The sequence below is a fragment of the Hyperolius riggenbachi genome, chromosome 10 (assembly GCF_040937935.1).
Source record: "Hyperolius riggenbachi isolate aHypRig1 chromosome 10, aHypRig1.pri, whole genome shotgun sequence".
NCBI classification, from domain to species: domain Eukaryota; kingdom Metazoa; phylum Chordata; class Amphibia; order Anura; family Hyperoliidae; genus Hyperolius; species Hyperolius riggenbachi.
The window spans coordinates 78,837,909-78,858,876 of NC_090655.1; the positions used below are offsets into that span (position 1 = coordinate 78,837,909).

Below are 20,968 nucleotides of genomic sequence, written 5' to 3' on the forward strand. Positions count from 1 at the left end.
GAGGAAGGAAGGAATGAAGGGAAGAATGTAGAAGGGAAGGAGGACAGAAAGAAGGAAGGGGAAAAAAAGAAAGGAAGAAAGAATGAGAAAGAAAAGGAAAAGGAAAAAAAAAAGAAATATAGAAAAAGAATGGAAAGGGAAAAAAGGGAGAAAGATAGACAAAAATAGTAAAACAGCAGAAAGAAAGCAAAAGATAGAATGAGAGAGAGAAGACATCTCTGCCTTTGACCTCACATTATTATTATGTTATACCAGCTGAGCACACCTTTTATGTTTTCCGATATGAACAGCTTATCATCATCTCATCCCCATTCTTGTTGCTGTTAAATTTGTTATGTATAAAGCATTTGCCTGTTGAAAACCATCCTTGCAATGCAAACCTCCCCAAAACACTTTAAAAATGGTTTTACAATGTCATTATTCTTGGGTGCACAAATTGACAGGAATTGTGTAGACGAGGAGAAGTTTTTATATGGGTTTCTAGGAAAATCAATGAAGAATAATGAACACATTACAAGGAGACGTAGGCAGATTTTCATGCCCACATTTATTACACACTGTTAAGCACACTCCTCTCACTTCCAGAAAATGATTTTTTAATGAAATGAGAAGCGGAAGCTTGGTGTCAGAGCCTCTCCTGCAGAAATAAAACAACTAGATCGGAGGAAGCTGATTCATTACCTAACCAGTGCAAAACTTCTAACACAACTTCTGTACTCAGGTCTGAATGGGACGACTGTGACGGAGCCCTGAGTGACAAGGGGCAATATATAAAATTAATCAGTCATCTCCTTACTTTCCGGCTTCGTCTGTGAAAAATAATTGTGTGACCTTTTCTCATCACAAAGGCGCAAATAGGTATTTTAAAGCAAACATGACGTGAAAATAGTGTGTAATACAGCTAAGAAATAAAACATTAGTAGCAAGGAAAAGAGTCTCATATTGTTTTCTATCAACCACTTCAGCCTTTAGTGTCGTTTCACCCTTCTGCATCCAAGCAACTTTCACCTCCCATTCATTCGCCAATAACTTTATCACTACTTATCACAATGAATTGATCTATATCTTGTTTTTCCGCCACCCAACTAGGCTTTCTTTGGGTGGTACATTTTGCTAAGAATTATATATTATTATTTTCTAAATGCATTTTAACGGGAATATTAAGAAAAAAAAAGGAAAAAATTCATTATTTCTTATTTTTCAGCCATTATAGCTTTAAAATAATACATGCTACCATAATTAAAACCCACATATTTTATTTGCCCATTTGTTATTTATGGTTATTACACCATTTAAATTATGTTCCAATAACAATGTATGGTGCCAATATTTTGTTTGGAAATAAAGGTGCATTTTTTCAATTTGTGTCCATCACTATTTACAAGCTTATAATGTAAAAAATTATAGTAATATACTCTCTTGACATGCATATTAAAAAAGTTCGGACCCTTAGGTTACAATTTATGCTTTTGTTTTCTTATTTGTAATTTTTTTTTTTTTGTTAAAAATTTTATTTGTTTTTTTGGGAGTAGGGAAGTAAACAGGTAATTTTAAATGTAATTGATTGTATATATTAAAAAAAAATGTAAGTAGATGTAGTTTTACTATTTGGCCACAAGATGGTTTTTCATCCTGTAAGCGAGAGCTCTTGCTTACTTGAACTGAAGGGATGACGTGAAACATTTTTCTTACGGAGACATAGATCCATGAATGGGAACTGAATTCCCATTCCTTGATCTCTGGGGCAGCGGAAGGCAGCGGCAGCGCGCCCAGCTCAGCTGCAGCAGGGCAGGCCTAAGTGGTTAAAGGCAAGAGTTAAATAATACTTCAGTTGTTATCTATAGAAAAGAGCTTCTCTGAGCTCTTTAACCCACTGGGTCAAATACAGTCCTGTTTTGTGAACAGCAAAGAAACAGTGAGAGAAAACTTGAGATAAGATTTTACTGCAGGAAAGTCCAACGGGTCATTATTTCTGCTTTGTTTTATGGCTTAAAAGACAGACTGTGGTTTCTAAACTGCAATTGTGACACAATTATGCAAAATAAAAAAGCTATATAACTAAAAATAAAAGTATTAGTCTTTTTCCTTGCTACTAAATGTTCCATTCCGTATCCATACTACACATACAATTCCTTATATCATTTTTTCGCTTCAGTTTTGCTTCTAGCTGACAAAGTTACATGGAAATGTGATAAACTATGTTAGTATTATTTTTCTAAAGCCCCTTTTATGCGTTACTCTTTCCTACCAGAATTCGTCACAATGGCCATTGAAGTGAATGGGATGTGACACACTTCCTGTGATGTGATGCGCCAGAAGTGCTCTAGCTGTCACAGAAGCTGCAGTGCATTACCACGCATGGCACCAAAAGCATTGAAAGTTGATGGTAACATGAACATTTTGAATTTTTTGAGCGTTGAAGTGCGCATGCGCTGATGCAGGTTTAACCACTTCCCGACCGCCTAACGCACAGAGGCGGCCGGGAAGTGGAGCCCTGAAGGACCGGCTCACCCACAGAGGCGGCGGTCCTTCTAAGGGCATGGGCGGAGCGATCGCGTCATCCATGACGCGATCCTCCGCCGGCGCCTGTCACCGCTCGCCCGCCGCAACATCCCGCCGCCTATACGGAAGCGCCGGCGGGATGTTAACCCACTGGGTCAAATACAGTCCTGTTTTGTGAACAGCAAAGAAACAGTGAGAGAAAACTTGAGATAAGATTTTACTGCAGGAAAGTCCAACGGGTCATTATTTCTGCTTTGTTTTATGGCTTAAAAGACAGACTGTGGTTTCTAAACTGCAATTGTGACACAATTATGCAAAATAAAAAAGCTATATAACTAAAAATAAAAGTATTAGTCTTTTTCCTTGCTACTAAATGTTCCATTCCGTATCCATACTACACATACAATTCCTTATATCATTTTTTCGCTTCAGTTTTGCTTCTAGCTGACAAAGTTACATGAAAATGTGATAAACTATGTTAGTATTATTTTTCTAAAGCCCCTTTTATGCGTTACTCTTTCCTACCAGAATTCGTCACAATGGCCATTGAAGTGAATGGGATGTGACACACTTCCTGTGATGTGATGCGCCAGAAGTGCTCTAGCTGTCACAGAAGCTGCAGTGCATTACCACGCATGGCACCAAAAGCATTGAAAGTTGATGGTAACATGAACATTTTGAATTTTTTGAGCGTTTGAAGTGCGCATGCGCTGATGCAGGTTTAACCACTTCCCGACCGCCTAACGCACAGAGGCGGCCGGGAAGTGGAGCCCTGAAGGACCGGCTCACCCACAGAGGCGGCGGTCCTTCTAAGGGCATGGGCGGAGCGATTGCGTCATCCGTGACGCGATCCTCCGCCGGCGCCTGTCACCGCTCGCCCGCCGCAACATCCCGCCGGCTATACGGAAGCGCCGACGGGATGTTAACCCCGCGATCGCCGCATACAAAGTGTATAATACACTTTGTAATGTTTACAAAGTGTATTATACAGGCTGCCTCCTGCCCTGGTGGTCCCAGTGTCCGAGGGACCACCAGGGCAGGCTGCAGCCCACCCTAGTCTGCACCCAAGCACACTGATTTCTCCCCCCCCTGCCCCAGATCGCCCACAGCACCCAACAGACCCCCCCCTGCCCACCCCCCAATCACCCCCCTAATCACCCATCAATCACTCCCTGTCACTATCTGTCAACGCTATTTTTTTTTATCCCCCCCCCCCCCTGCTCCCTGCTCCCTCCTGATCACCCCCCACCCCTCAGATTCTCCCCAGACCCCCCCCCCCCCGTTTACTGTATGCATCTATCCCCCTGATCACCTGTCAATCACCTGTCAATCACCTGTCAATCACCCGTCAATCACCCGTCAATCACCCGTCAATCACCCGTCAATCACCCCCTGTCACTGCCACCCATCAATCAGCCCCTAACCTGCCCCTTGCGGGCAATCTGATCACCCCCCCACACCAATAGATCGCCCGCAGATCCGACATCAGATCACCTCCCAAATCATTGTTTACATCTATTCTCTCCTCTAAACACCCACTAATTACCCATCAATCACCCATCAATCACCCCCTATCACCACCTGTCACTTTTACCTATCAGATCAGACCCTAATCTGCCCCTTGCGGGCACCCAATCACCCGCCCACACGCTCAGATTGCCCTCTGACCCCCCCTTATCAATTCACCAGTGCATTAATTACATCTGTTCTTCCCTGTAATAACCCACTGATCACCTGTCAATCACCTGCCAATCACCTATCACCCATCAATCACCCCTGTCACCCCCTGTCACTGCCACCCATCAATCAGCCCCTAACCTGCCCCTTGCGGGCAATCTGATCACCCACCCACACCATTAGATCGCCCGCAAACCCGCCGTCAGATTACCTCCCAAATGTATCGTTTACATCTGTTATCTTCTCTAAACACCCACTAATTACCCATCAATCACCCATCAATCACCCCCTATCACCACCTGTCACTGTTACCTATCAGATCAGACCCTAATCTGCCCCTTGCGGGCACCCAATCACCCGCCCACACGCTCAGATTGCCCTCAGACCCCCCCCCCCCCTTATCAATTCGCCAGTGCATTAATTACATCTGTCCTTCCCTGTAATAACCCACTGATCACCTGTCAATCACCTGCCAATCACCTATCACCCATCAATCACCCCCTGTCACTGCCACCCAACAATCAGCCCCTAACCTGCCCCTTGCGGGCAATCTGATCACCCACCCACACCAATAGATCGCCCGCAGATCCGACATCAGATCACCACCCAAGCGCAGCGTTTACATCTATTCTCTCCTCTAAACACCCACTAATTACCCATCAATCACCCCCTATCACCACCTGTCACTGTTACCCATCAGATCAGACCCTAATCTGCCCCTTGCGGGCACCCAATCACCCGCCTACACGCTCAGATTGCCCTCAGACCCCTTATCAATTCGCCAGTGCAATATTTACATCTGTCCTTCCCTGTAATAACCCACTGATCACCTGTCAATCACCTGCCAATCACCTATCACCCATCAATCACCCCCTGTCACTGCCACCCATCAATCACCCCCTGTCACTGCCACCCATCAATCACCCGCTGTCACTGCCACCCATCAATCAGCCCCTAACCTGCCCCTTGCGGGCAAACTGATCACCCACCCACACCAATAGATCGCCCGCAGATCCGACATCAGATCACCACCCAAGCGCAGTGTTTCCATCTATTCTCTACCCTAAACACCCACTAATTACCCATCAATCACCCCCTGTCACTGCTACCTATCAGATTAGACCCCTATCTGCCCCTAGGGCACTCAATCACCCACCCACACCCTCAGAATGCCCTCAGACCCCAGCCCTGATCACCTCGCCAGTGCATTGCTTGCATCTATTCCCCCCTCTAATCACACCTTGAGACACCCATCAATCACCTCCTGTCACCCCCTAGCACACCTACCCATCAGATCAGGCCCCAATTTGCCCCGTGTGGGCTCCTGATCACTCGGCCAAACCCTCAGATCCCCCTCAGACCCCCTTCCGATCACCTCCCCAGTGCATTGATTGCATCTATTTTCCCCTCTAACCACCCCCTGAGACACCCATCAATCACCTCCTGTCACCCCCCTAGCACTCCTATCCATCAGATCAGGCCCAATACAACCTGTCATCTAAAAGGCCACCCTGCTTATGACCGGTTCCACAAAATTCGCCCCCTCATAGACCACCTGTCATCAAAATTTGCAGATGCTTATACCCCTGAACAGTCATTTTGAGACATTTGGTTTCCAGACTACTCACGGTTTTGGGCCTGTAAAATGCCAGGTCGGTATAGGAACCCCACAAGTGACCCCATTTTAGAAAAAAAAGACACCCCAAGGTATTCTGTTAGGTGTATGACGAGTTCATAGAAGATTTTATTTTTTGTCAAAAGTTAGCGGAAATTAATTTTTATTGGTTTTTTTTCACAAAGTGTCATTTTTCACTAACTTGTGACAAAAAATAAAATCTTCTATGAACTCGCCATACACCTAACGGAATACCTTGGGGTGTCTTCTTTCTAAAATGGGGTCACTTGTGGGGTTCCTATACTGCCCTGGCATTTTAGGGGCCCTAAACAGCGAGATGTAGTCTAGAAAACAATTGCTTCAAAATGATCTGTGAATAGGACGTTGGGCCCCTTAGCGCACCTAGGCTGCAAAAAAGTGTCACACATGTGGTACCGCCGTACTCAGGAGAAGTAGTATAATGTGTTTTGGGGTGTATTTTTACACATACCCATGCTGGGTGGGAGAAATTTCTATGTAAATGGACAATTGTGTGTAAAAAAATCAAACAATTGTCATTTACAGAGATATTTCTCCCACTTAGCATGGGTATGTGTAAAAATACACCCCAAAACGCATTATACTACTTCTCCTGAGTACGGCGGTACCACATGTGTGGCACTTTTTTACACCCTAAGTACGCTAAGGGGCCCAAAGTCCAATGAGTACCTTTAGGATTTCACAGGTCATTTTGCGACATTTGGTTTCAAGACTACTCCTCACGGTTTAGGGCCCCTAAAATGCCAGGGCAGTATAGGAACCCCACAAATGACCCCATTCTAGAAAGAAGACACCCAAAGGTATTCCGTACGGAGTATGGTGAGTTCATAGAAGATTTTATTTTTTGTCACAAGTTAGCGGAAAATGACACTTTGTGAAAAAAAACTATTAAAATCAATTTCCGCTAACTTGTGACAAAAAAATAAAAACTTCTATGAACTCACCATACTCCTAACGGAATACCTTGGGGTGTCTTCTTTCTAAAATGGGGTCATTAGTGGGGTTCCTATACTGCCCTGGCATTTTAGGGGCCCTAAACCGTGAGGAGTAGTCTTGAAACAAAAATGACCTGTGAAATCCTAAAGGTACTCATTGGACTTTGGGCCCCTTAGTGCAGTTAAGGTGCAAAAAAGTGCCACACATGTGGTATCGCCGTACTCGGGAGAAGTAGTATAATGTGTTTTGGGGTGTATTTTTACACATACCCATGCTGGGTGGGAGAAATACCTCTGTAAATGACAATCTTTTGATTTTTTTACACACAATTGTCCATTTACAGAGGTATTTCTCCCACCCAGCATGGGTATGTGTAAAAATACACCCCAAAACACATTGTACTACTTCTCCCGAGTATGGCGATACCACATGTGTGGCACTTTTTTGCACCCTAACTGCGCTAAAGGGCCCAAAGTCCAATGAGTACCTTTAGGATTTCACAGGTCATTTTGAGAAATTTCGTTTCAAGACTACTCCTCACGGTTTAGGGCCCCTAAAATGCCAGGGCAGTATAGGAACCCCACAAATGACCCCATTTTAGAAAGAAAACACGCCAAGGTATTCCGTTAGTAGTATGGCGAGTTCATAGAAGATTATATTTTTTGTCACAAGTTAGCGGAAATTGATATTAATTGTGTTTTTTCACAAAGTGTCATTTTCCGCTAACTTTTGACAAAAAATAAAATCTTCTATGAACTCACCATACTCCTAACGGAATACCTTGGGGTGTCTTCTTTCTAAAATGGGGTCATTTGTGGGGTTCCTATACTGCCCTGGCATTTTACGGGCCCTAAACCGTGAGGAGTAGTCTTGAAACGAAATTTCTCAAAATGACCTGTGAAATCCTAAAAGTACTCATTGGACTTTGGGCCCTTTAGCGCACCTAGGCTGCAAAAACGTGCCACACATGTGGTATCGCCGTACTCAGGAGAAGTAGTATAATGTGTTTTGTGGTGTATTTTTGCACATACCCATGCTGAGTGGGAGAAAGATCTCTGTAAATGGACAATTGTGTGTAAAAAAAATTAACAAATTGTCATTTACAGAGATATTTTTCCCACCCAGCATGGGTATGTGTAAAAATACACCCCAAAACACATTATACTACTTCTCCTGAGTACGGCAATACCACATGTGTGGCACTTTTTTGCAGCCTAACTGCGCTAAGGGGTCCAAAGTCCAATGAGCACCTTTAGGCTTTACAGGGGTGCTTACAATTTAGCACCCCCCAAAATGGCAGGACAGTAAACACACCCCACAAATGACCCCATTTTGGAAAGTAGACCCTAGCAAGGTATTCAGAGAGGGGCATGGTGAGTCCGTGGCAGATTTCATTTTTTTTTTTGTCGCAAGTTAGAAGAAATGGAAACTTTTTTTTTTTTCTCACAAAGTGTCATTTTCCGCTTACTTGTGACAAAAAATAATATCTTCTATGAACTCACTATGCCTCTCAGTGAATACTTTGGGATGTCTTCTTTCCAAAATGGGGTCATTTGGGGGGTATTTATACTATCCTGGAATTCTAGCCCCTCATGAAACATGACAGGGGGTCAGAAAAGTCAGAGGTGCTTGAAAATAGGAAAATTCACTTTTTGCACCATAGTTTGTAAACGCTATAACTTTTACCCAAACCAATAAATATACACTGAATGGTGTTTTTTTTTATCAAAAACATGTTTGTCCACATTTTTCGCGCTGCATGTATACAGAAATTTTACTTTATTTGAAAAATGTCAGCACAGAAAGTTAAAAAAATCATTTTTTTTGCCAAAATTCATGTCTTTTTTGATGAATATAATAAAAAGTAAAAATCGCAGGAGCAATCAAATAGCACCAAAAGAAAGCTTTATTAGTGACAAGAAAAGGAGCCAAAATTCATTTAGGTGGTAGGTTGTATGAGCGAGCAATAAACCGTGAAAGCTGCAGTGGTCTGAATGGAAAAAAAGTGGCCGGTCCTTAAGGGGTAGAAAGCCCTAGGTCCTCAAGGTTAAGATTACGTACTTCCTGTCCAGCAGTATACATGTAACTGATGGGTGTGACTTTTTTAAGGCAGGTTGACTCCAATTTCCCTGTCAACGCTGTCTCCGCATATACTAGATTGTGAAGCAGGTGGTCTTGGCACACGTTGCTCAGTGCGAAAACTAGGCATCCCATAGTAGTAATGTTATACTGCGCGGGGCGCGTAAGGGTTATTTGTGGCAATTGCTGGACCCCAAAATACACCCCCCTCCAAGTTGCGACGACTCGGAGGAAGAATAGCATTTTACTCCGCCATAGATTTGAGCGGCAGCAGGGTGAGCCTTGAAGAGATCCCAAGGTGGTTATTGGGGGGGAGGGGAGGGGGCAGATGGGACACAGAGGCATGTTCTCTGCCTCATGACATGCCTCTGTATCCCCCAACCACCACTCTCTTGCGGCTACCTGATCCACTCAGCCCTACGCATCAAGTAGCCTACTTTTTTTTTCATTATTTGAGCCCACCTCGGGCTCTCTTTAACCAGTACGCTATCCAGCTGCCCCCAAATACAGTGGACAGTGAGTGTACTTTATGAGGTTGAAAAAGGATAAGTCTATGTGTCCCCCTCGGCATTCTTTACAGCACTATTCTATTATTTCATTTGAATGAAAGTACTGTTCATTCAAATGTATCAGTCCATCCTCACAGCCACTGGAGCTCGGCAGAGTCTGCATTTGTAGCTGCCAAGAAACTGTCAGAGAATCAGGTGATGTGAAAGTCAGTGAATGCCCAGATTCGGGGACAGTTTTATAATTTTGGTGTGCTCCCTATCCAGGAGCTGCCAATTACTTACAGAATCCCACTCGGCTTCCAGCTCTCCCTCACGGCCTGAAAGTAGCATTTCAGATGTAAATGCAATGCTCTGCCAGCGATTATGATTGACAATAGACTGGAAGGCAGGAATCATGAAGTGATGGATGGTATTCTCTATGGCAGCTGCATGACAAGACTCCTCTCTGCATCCATTGTCAGTGTAAGGGGACGGTGCAGGGCTGTATTTGTATTGGCAATGTAGCAGCCAGGTTGTAATGAAGAGCTGCTGGGGTCACAGGGTGCTGTAACTAAACAGGAGCATCTAGACGTGCAGTGCCATTTATGTCTTTGCTGCAGTTATGGGGACAAATGAGTCGATGAACTGACCTCACCTCTGAGGGAAGGAAAATATTTCATTACATGATTTACAAGAGCTTTGGCTGGTTCTCTAGCTCAAACCTCAAAGTGTTTTAACTTAGAGCTTAAGGGAGTACTAGAGAAATTACATACATACACATAAGTGCAGTCTCTAGGTTAACTATCTAGCAGGGCGTAGGTGGAAATCCCTCCCAACCCAAAAACAGACATTTGTTTGCAAAATTGTTTGCAGATCAGAGCTGGAGAAAGTAACTATTTAACAATTATTTATTTAAAGTGGATCTAAACTCAGAACAAGTCAAGGTTAGGGCACAATGTAGATCATTGTGCGATCTGGCAATGTTGTATGCACTGATCAGCTCAGGTGATCCAATGCAAATAGAGAGAGCACTCACAGTTTATAAAGTAACTAGGCGAACTAAGCCCATTTAACAACCGCCTCAGCATTACAGCACACGTGCGCACGCCTGTCCACCATACACACACGTGCCCGCCGCGTGTGCACACGCCTGCCGTGAATGACTGACAACGGCTGTCAGTGCAGGACATGCGCAGTAGCGCAAAAGCACTGACACAGGGACAGGGGACGCAGAGACAAAGGGAGATTATGAGCTGTCATAGTTGGACAGCTTTCACCTGGGCTCCCAGGCTCTTTGGCAAGAATAGCAGTGTAGAGCGCTCATCCAAGTTTGACCTGGGGACCGGGCGTAGCCCCACCGTGGGTCCAGAGGAACACCGGTGGAGAGGCATGCAAGCTCTGGATTGGAGATAGATGCCTTTCATCCATTTGGATCAGAGGGGAGCATGAAGACACACCGCAGCACAAGCACAAGCCTTTAGGATGGGGAGACACTGTGTGCGCATCGGCTTCTGCTCATGTAACGGTACCTTGGGAATATTACACTCACATACTATAGAAGCAGATGGCGTTTCAGTACATAGGAGAACAGCACTGTTTAAACTATGCTTATTGTATAATTTATACAATAAACATAGTTTGAACAATAGCACTGCTTGTTTTTCTTCTAAACTCAGAACTTCCTCTCATATCTTAAAGATGAGCCATAGCATGATCACCTTTAGTGAAAAAATATCTTTATGACAATTTATGGAAATCCTAAAAGAAGGATTAATTTTGCAGGGAGCACAGAAAGGGTTAAGCCTCATTCTATCCTGTAGAGGCAGAGTTGCAGTGCTGCCCAACCACTATAAAAGAATAAAGTGTCCTAGTGCCCCATAAAAGAATAAAGTGGCCTGATGCCTTCCCCCCTTTCATCCCCCCATCAGGCACTCCCTAGCAAGAACCTTTATAAATATGCCTGCCTGCTCATGTGTGGACTTTAGAACTGTGCTTTTACCATTTAGAAGTGCTTTTGGAAAAAAAAGGAAGCCTTGAGAATCCCCTATGAGGAGATAAACTAGTCCAAACCCATCAGTAAGAGGGTCAGAGCCCTCAGATTAATAATACATGCTGTAAGTGAAACCTACAACCAACATAGAGTGCATTTTACTCTGAGATAAAAGTATAATGTAAATATGTGTCTACTTATATGTGTATTGTATTTTGCATGTTAATGTTTTTCAGCATAGTATATTATGTTAAAATACAGTATTTGCAACACATAATTAATACATTCTGCAGTGTAGTACTTACCTTCCAACTATGAGCTTGATAGTGTTGGTACAGACTCCATTCAATGCCAGTGCCAGGGAGACCGCTGCATGAAAGAGAAGGGAAAGTCACTACAGGTACTATACAGATTTAATATTTATCAAATTGCTTTCAGAACTTTTTTCTTACATTTATGGGAGGTGTCATACAACTACTGTGACGAACATTACGGGAAAGTCGTGCGCGTAATCGCCAACGATTTTCGTATGGTCCAGCCATTACTGTCAGTGCTGTGTAACTGTACAAAAAAATGCCCTTCCTTTCTCTTTCCCCCTCTGAGAGCATTGCAGAGAGTACAGTAACCTTCCCCCACATCCTGTGTCAGGAAAAAATTCACAAGTGGCCAAACCCCCTGGGCAGAAGCCATTTGGTCACCCAGTTTATGTTCCCCAAGCCAGCTCAAACTGGTTGAGATTCAAAATTCCCTCCAAACTTATAAGCTTCAGAGAAAGAGAACTTTATGTATTAATAATTCAAAATGGGGTTGGCACAGCAAGACAAAAATTACATTTCCTGATATCTAGAAATCAGTTCTATCAGTCACCTATAGTGCACTTTTCTAGCTATCAGGAATCGGTAGAGAAACCTCTTTATCCGGCCTGCGTAGAGCGAATGCGACAGACTAGGCATGTATAGCCTAGTTTAATACAGGGTCGCATGCCGCTTCTGAATATAGTCTCGGATTTGTGATATGCCGATCTGGGGCGGAGTCACACAGATTCTTAATAAATTGGTACATTTCTTGCTCTGAGTCTGAGGGTGGCAACCTTGCCTCCAGGAGATAACCCTGCCTTAAACACACCTACTTTCCAGGTAGTGACAGCCCCAAACTCAGGTCCTATAAAAGTGGGGCGGGACCAAACCTCTCGGTTCTCCAATTTTCATCGACCAGGGAAGTCCAAGCATGCGTTCCACGGAGAACCGCCACATGCTGTGATTCAAGGACTTTTAACCTGAATGCCTACTTTTAAAACTGAGGAAATATGGAGCTAGTGTGTGCCCCTAAATAGCGATCAGGCCCCCGCAGTCTGAACTCGGCTGCTCCCGTTGAAAACACTGTAGTGGAGATAGAAAGAAAAGAGGGGCGCTCTAAGTCCGCTGCACCACTATACTATGCATCAATAGGACAGGTCTCATCTGTTTACGATGGGGCTGGCACAGCGTACACAGCCCGGATTCGCCTTGTCCCTCTTAGCCGAGCCGGGGACTGAGCTCTAGCGCGGGGCGGAAGTGACGTCACTCGCTCCAGGAAGTGGTGGATCAATAGCCAGACGACGCTAGGCAGCTCTATACAGAGCTTCTGGTGCTGGAAAGCGTGTGTCACCGAGTTATAAACTTCACAAGAGTGAAGATATATGGACAGGGAAGTAGTTAGGATATAAAATTTTATTAAAACAACGCGTTTCGCGGAGATACAGTCTCCGCTTTTTCAAGTTAATGCTTAAATGACAAAAGTGCTCTCAGAAATAAATACCATCCCCTCCCTACAAAAATCCAAATTGACCAATCCGCACTGCAGTAGGTGTGGTCCAGAAGTTCATATTGCCTCTAAACAGGGAGAAAGGTGCCGTAAGGCACCTAATAAAGGGACTATAAGTAAGAGAATCATTGGTGGGATTAAAAAGGGGAAAAAGGTGGTGACCTGAATGAATATAAAAGGACTCTACATACAAACAGTGCCCACTGGTTTCACATGAACATGGTACAAAAATAAACGGATAGATAGGTACATACGTCGGAGGTCACACACACACACACACCCATATACACAGCCACAGTTGGCCAGCAGGAACCACTCCACACATATAATTCACTGGACGATAGGTTGGAGGTGGCTCATCTCCTCCAAACATTTGTTCAATCCTCCTGGTTCCAATGTACCCAGTTTCAGAATCTAATAGGACTCTCGCCTACACAAAGTGTGATATCTCTCATATCTGTTAGGGTGGGCTATCTGTTCAATTATAGTTGCCTTCAGTAGTTCAAAGTTTTTATTATGAGTAAGGGAGAAATGTTTAGAAACCCCGTGTTTCTGTTCTCCTTTGTTTATGTTAGACCTGTGTTTATTCAACCTGGTTTGGAATTTTTGTGTTGTGCGTCCCACATAGAAAAGTCCACATGGGCAGCTAAGTAAATAAATCACGTAGGAGCTCTGGCAAGTAATATGGCTTTTTATAGAGTACACAATAGGTGAGTTGGTTTGAAATGTATATACGCCTCTCTTAAGGGTCTTACAAGAGAGACATCTTATGGACCCACAGGGGAAGCATCCCAGCTTCCCACCGATGGTCCTCTGACTCTGAGATGTTATCTCACATCTCACTGTTGGCAATCTACTAGGTGCAATATGGCCCCTAATCGTCTTACCCCTTCTAAAGATCACACGGGATCTCTGGGGTAGGGACGGTTTCAAAATGGGATCACTTAATAGGACCGGCCAATATTTCGAGAAGATGTCTTTGCATTCCTCGGCCTGTCCGGAATAGTTAATAACCACAGGTGTTTGTTTCTCAAGGGGTTTCTCTTTCTTAGAAAGAATTCTAGAGGGCTCTAGACATTCCTGTTGGGACAGACGGGCAGCTCGATCTCGTGCTGCTTCTACCAAGGGGATGGGATAGTGTTTTTCTCTATGGAGAAACTACAGGGGTATGTGAACTATCTGAATGGGAACAAACTAGGTTTATCCTTTACGATGGAGACAGCCCGGTCCAGGACACACTTCCAAGACCTAGATTTGGAGATAGATCCCCTTGATGCCTCTATCAAAACCACCAATTATTTTAAACCAACAGATAGGAACGGCTATCTAGACTATTACAGTGCCCATTATAAGCCTTGGTTACGTAATGTCCCTTTTGGCCAGTTTAAAAGATTGCGCCGCAATTGTACCAATATAGCAGACTACACACGCCAATCGGAAACACTTGTATCTAGATTTAGAGAAAAACACTATCCCATCCCCTTGGTAGAAGCAGCACGAGATCGAGCTGCCCGTCTGTCCCAACAGGAATGTCTAGAGCCCTCTAGAATTCTTTCTAAGAAAGAGAAACCCCTTGAGAAACAAACACCTGTGGTTATTAACTATTCCGGACAGGCCGAGGAATTCAAAGACATCTTCTCGAAATATTGGCCGGTCCTATTAAGTGATCCCATTTTGAAACAGTCCAAACCCCAGAGACCCCGTGTGGTCTTTAGAAGGGGTAAGACGATTAGGGGCCATATTGCACCTAGTAGATTGCCAACAGTGAGATGTGAGATAACATCTCAGAGTCAGAGGACCATCGGTGGGAAGCTGGGATGCTTCCCCTGTGGGTCCATAAGATGTCTCTCTTGTAAGACCCTTAAGAGAGGCGTATATACATTTCAAACCAACTCACCTATTGTGTACTCTATAAAAAGCCATATTACTTGCCAGAGCTCCTACGTGATTTATTTACTTAGCTGCCCATGTGGACTTTTCTATGTGGGACGCACAACACAAAAATTCCAAACCAGGTTGAATAAACACAGGTCTAACATAAACAAAGGAGAACAGAAACACGGGGTTTCTAAACATTTCTCCCTTACTCATAATAAAAACTTTGAACTACTGAAGGCAACTATAATTGAACAGATAGCCCACCCTAACAGATATGAGAGATATCACACTTTGTGTAGGCGAGAGTCCTATTGGATTCTGAAACTGGGTACATTGGAACCAGGAGGATTGAACAAATGTTTGGAGGAGATGAGCCACCTCCAACCTATCGTCCAGTGAATTATATGTGTGGAGTGGTTCCTGCTGGCCAACTGTGGCTGTGTATATGGGTGTGTGTGTGTGTGTGTGTGTGACCTCCGACGTATGTACCTATCTATCCGTTTATTTTTGTACCATGTTCATGTGAAACCAGTGGGCACTGTTTGTATGTAGAGTCCTTTTATATTCATTCAGGTCACCACCTTTTTCCCCTTTTTAATCCCACCAATGATTCTCTTACTTATAGTCCCTTTATTAGGTGCCTTACGGCACCTTTCTCCCTGTTTAGAGGTAATATGAACTTCTGGACCACACCTACTGCAGTGCGGATTGGTCAATTTGGATTTTTGTAGGAAGGGGAGGGTATTTATTTCTGAGAGCACTTTTGTCATTTAAGCATTAACTTGAAAAAGCGGAGACTGTATCTCCGCGAAACGCGTTGTTTTAATAAAATTTTATATCCTAACTACTTCCCTGTCCATATATCTTCACTCTTGTGAAGTTTATAACTCGGTGACACACGCTTTCCAGCAGTGGCGTAGCTAAGGAGCTGTGGGCCCCGATGCAAGTTTTACATTGGGCCCCCCCCCCCATTCACTCTATACATAACAATTGCTACGGTGCACCAAAACCTACCAATGGCAACCACAGTGTCAGCAGTGCAAGAAGGGGGTGGGGAAAAGTTTGTTAATGATTACCACTATTCAAAGTATCTATAGAAGTGATCATTATGAGCACAGGACCAATAGAGAGCTAATACTGTAGTTGAGGGAGGGCCCCTCTGGCCCAAGGGCCCCGATGCGGTCGCAACCTCTGCAACCCCTATTGCTACGCCCCTGCTTTCCAGCACCAGAAGCTCTGTATAGAGCTGCCTAGCGTCGTCTGGCTATTGATCCACCACTTCCTGGAGCGAGTGACGTCACTTCCGCCCCGCGCTAGAGCTCAGTCCCCGGCTCGGCTAAGAGGGAGAAGGCGAATCCGGGCTGTGTACGCTGTGCCAGCCCCATCGTAAACAGGTGAGACCTGTCCTATTGATGCATAGTATAGTGGTGCAGCGGACTTAGAGCGCCCCTCTTTTCTTTCTATCTCTACTTTTAAAACTGGACTCTTTTTCTTCATTCTTCAAATGGACTGCTCAGCATAACGAAGTAAGAACCTTCTGATTTTATTCCCTTTTATTTTTAAGCTCTGTGTTTATATGTTAATAGGTGTATATAACTGTATGTAATGCATTTTTGTTATTAAACGTTTTAAAAATTGTTTAGCGGTTATGACCTGTTGCTGAACATACACAATCGTACCTATTCTCCTGAAATCGCTGCCCTGTGTTTAATAGAAGTATACACTTATAACCCGTATGCGAGAACCCGGCCCAGATATAACGATCTGACCCAGATTCTTGCATACTGCTAAGGGTTAATAGAGCGTTCTCGAAGTCCTAGTAAAACTACAGTAGCGGGCTGTGTAACTCGCTTGGTGGCAGATCTTTGAATTGTATGTGTGTGGTGAATCCGTTAGTGGCAGAACGCTCCCTCCATGAGTCAGTTCATCAAATTGCGAACGCGGGTTACCCTTCGTGATGAACAAATGACTGTGTGAGAGGATTTCTGACGCTGATCGATTTACCCCATCCGCAGACCGGCCTTGCGGTCTGTGACAACTACGAGTAGAAAGTTATCGGGGAATTAATCTGTAATACGTGTTCCCTACAGGGACAGACCTCTACACTGCACTAAAATATAACTTTAATTAGTTAATCTTAAATATTAGAGAAGCTGAACACATAAGCAACATATATATGAGAATATGTATGAAGAATTACTCTCACACCCCGTCTGTGGGTTAAACAACCAGAGTCAAGCAGATCCTTCTATAACTAACACCAATGCAGACAGTATGGTGAGGTTGTTAAACACCCCCTACACACAAACACTCAACATGTTTCACCCTTGCAGGCTTCGTTAGGTACCAATATCAAATTGATACGTTAAGTGCAGAAATGATGTTGCTTCTCAAAATAAATCCATAAAGGATACACTACCGTAATTAATAAATTATTCCCATTTCAGATTTACCTTACCGGCCCAACCCCATATTATCCAGATAGCAAACTCTCCCTATAAGTGTTATGAGGGGAGTGTAGCCAATTTATAAGCCATTATAATGTTTATGTATAGCATTTGTCTGGGAAGATTACCATGCATCCATTTATTAATGGAACTTGCAGTTGTGTACAAGAATTCCATAAACACAATGTAGTCAGAATAGCTCTGTGGTGCCTCCTACTGCCGGTTTTATGCCAGGCATTTGTTTGCCCTTGCGCCTTGTAAACTGTGTATAATTGCTGCTTATCATAGTGCCGAAATACCTGCCCCAGTGCCCCCCCCCTTCCCTCCAAATTCTGGTCATGCACCCTGTGACCTGCTTTTCTAAATGAATCAGCAGAGTAGCTACTCTTTGACCTTGTTCACATTATAAATCGCTAGCGCAATCGCAAGCACTAAGCGCTTTTGTGAGCACTTTTGAAAACGATTTTCCCTTTGCTTTCAGAGCGATTTACAGTTTGGTAACCCTTTTCTAACTGCTTTTGTCTGGCGATTTTGCTTTTTCTTCCAGACGACACTCAGGAAATGAACTCTTTGACCAGGAATTGAATATATGCAATGTATTTATTCTTGAAAGCGCTGGGCAAATCACTTTTGAAAGCGCTTTGCGATTTCCCTATACTTTGTATTGAAGCGCAAACGCTCAGGAAATTGGGCAGGAGCTGCAATTGCGACGTTTCACGCACACTGCGCAGAGCTTAAAGGGAACCAGAGAGGTTGGGGGGAAGCTTTAATACATACCTGGGGCTTCCTCCAGCCCCATAGGCACGGATCGCTCCCACGCCGCCGTCCTCTGCTGCCTGGATCCGCCGGTACCGGGTCCCGTCATTGCCGCTAGTCGGCCAGTCGGCCGGCGGACGCGGCCGATTCGCCGCATCACACGGAGCTCCTTCTATACAAGTACGCATGAGGCTGCCTGCTGTGCAGCCGCATGCGTACATGTATGGAGGGAGCCCCTGTGATGCGGACAATTGGCCGCGTCCGCCGGAAGTGACGGGCCCGGTAACGGCGGTTCCAGGAAGCGGAGGATGGCGGCGTGGGAGCGATCCAGGCTTATGGGGCTGGAAGAAGCCCCAGGTATGTATAAAGGCTTGTTCTTTTTTTTCAGCCCGTTCCTCTCTGGTTCCCTTTAACTTTGTGCGTGATCATTAACAGTTTTAGACGTGCAAACTACTTAGCACCCTAGTTTGCACGTCCAAAGCTTTTAGGCAGGGATGCTCATCCGGATCCAGGTACCCGGGTAAACCCGGGTATCCGACCATTTTTCCGCTACCTGGGTCGGATCCGGATCCGGATACCTGGGCCACTATCTGGATAGCACTATCCGGATTCTATCCGGATAGCTAGCTGCATAATCCGGATACCCGCGGGTATCCGTCCAGATATCCGGATCCGGATAGTGTAACTAGTAAGGAGATGATTTCATTCTGCCAATCAGAGGGCTCCCAGCAGAAGCCCTAGCAACCAATCACAGAGGGGAACCCTGGCCAGCCCCACCTGACCTCATTGAGCCAATCAGAGGCCTCCCAGCCTAAGTCCTGGCACCCAATCACAGAAGGGAACCCTGGCCAGCCCCCCTGTATAGCAAGGAGGGCTGGCATGATGAGACAGATCGTCCTTGCTTGTGTGGCTGGCTGGTCACTGACAGACTTGCTCCAGTGCTGGCTTAGCAAGTGCTGTATACAGTGATAAACCTAAGGGCCGGTTCACACTTGCGGTTTTGCAAAATCCGGTCCGGTTGCATACGGTTTCCGTGCGGTATGAACACGGTTGCGGTCCGGATCCGGATTCTTAAAGAGTAACAACCTGTATAAAAACAAAAAAAAATGTTGGGGTCTGGGAGGTCAGCAGAAGGGGGACCTGTGGAATCAGGCCCTCTGCTGTTTAGCACTCACCTCCACCTCCGACATGCTGCCAACATCTCCGGATCCGGATCCAGCTGTGCTGCTCCACTCCAAAATGCTTGCCCATGTGTCCCCAGCCAATATCGCCGCAAAAATCCGCATAGGAAGTGGGGTAGAACATCCGGATTTTTTGCCAGTGTGTTGTGCGCTCTCCGGTTCTCATTGGTTTCCATTGGCCGGATGGTGCAGTCCGGCTCCGCCCCGGATACGGCTGCCGGAGGAGCCGGACCAAAAAATAGCGCATGTTGGAACGGACACCGGAGTCCGGATCCGGTCCGGCTCCGGTCCGGACGAAACGGACACATGTGAACCCTGGCATAGATTTACATTGCTATGCCGTGCGTCCGTTTCGTCCGGCCAGCATGCGGTGCGGCTCCGGCACGGCTATTCCGGATAGCCACCGCTAATGTGAACCGGGCCTTAAGCTTTGAGTGCTAAACACCTTCACTACACTATTGTTCTATTGTGTTTTTAGCTAGCTAGCTTGTAATTGTTTGCTTTCATTCACTAAGTTAGGTCCTGTCTGTGTCTGTGTCTGTGTAGGCCAGCAGGACAGTATATGGAATAGGATTACTGTGTTATTGTATTGTAGTTAGTACTGCAGTTAGTTGTTATGGCGGCAGCCTGGCGGGTACACACGGTGCGTTCCCGCACTCGATTTCCTGCTCGATTCCCGTTCGACTCGATTATTTCCGACATGTCCGATTTGCGTTTTGATGGATCGTTAGGTTGATTCGCATGTAAAGTATGCCAAATCGACCTAACGAACCATCGAAATACAAATCGGACATGTCGAAAATAATCGAGTCGACGGGAATCGACCGGGAAATCGAGTGCAGGAACGCACCGCGTGTACCCGCCCCCATAACACAGTGTGCACTGTCTGTCCTCTACTCTGCGGTCTGTCACTCCGTGCTGATTTGATGTAAAGTCCAACCCCGATTTTATTAAAGTAAGAGTACCCCACATCATCTGGTGACATCATCACGTATAAGTTGTACTATGTCTGCTGGCACCGGCAGCTGGGGGAGGGGCAGCAAGGGCAAGAGGACAGGGAGCAACATTACAGCCACCCTAAGAAGGTCTGCCGTGTCAGTGTCGACCCCAGCGGGCAGCCTACCCTCAGCTTTTCGCTCCAGGCGCCGCGATTGAACTCAGGGCTGTTAGCCGCAAGGAGTTTGAGGAGGATGTTTTGGGTTTTGAGGAGGAGGGGGGTATGATGTTGATGATGGGATGAAGGACCATGACTACCATCCGCAGGATGGGGATGTCAGCTCTGACTCTGAGGAGGAGGATGCGTCGGTGGGTTTGGTACGGAGGATCAGCATTGCAGACAGTGGCCGTGGAATGCGGGACCCACCACATCCTTCTGCCGCTACCACCAGCCGCACCACTCAACCCCCACCCGCCACAGGGAGAAAAGCCGCAGCATCCCAATCAGGCTGCAGGGGAATCTTCACCTCCCCAATCTGACCGCCACGGTGCCACAGGCCACTGCTGCTGATACCGCCACCTATATTCAACCCAAAACACAATTGCGGTGTCATTTTTTTGGAGGTGTCTGGGCTGAAAAC

General features: G+C 45.3%; 1 protein-coding gene across 2 annotated transcripts in view; it reads right to left on the minus strand.

The window, feature by feature from the left end:
* Positions 1-20,968, minus strand: part of PLPP4 (phospholipid phosphatase 4) — a 238,766-nt gene that overhangs the window by 58,729 nt on the left and 159,069 nt on the right. For both annotated transcript variants that reach the window (XR_011024584.1, XM_068258847.1), the window contains exon 4: positions 11,632-11,695. Coding sequence is in view for 1 of the 2 variants with exons in the window: in XM_068258847.1 (XP_068114948.1) it covers positions 11,632-11,695 (64 nt within the window). In the remaining variant the exon portion in view is untranslated. The remainder of the gene's footprint in view (positions 1-11,631; positions 11,696-20,968) is intronic.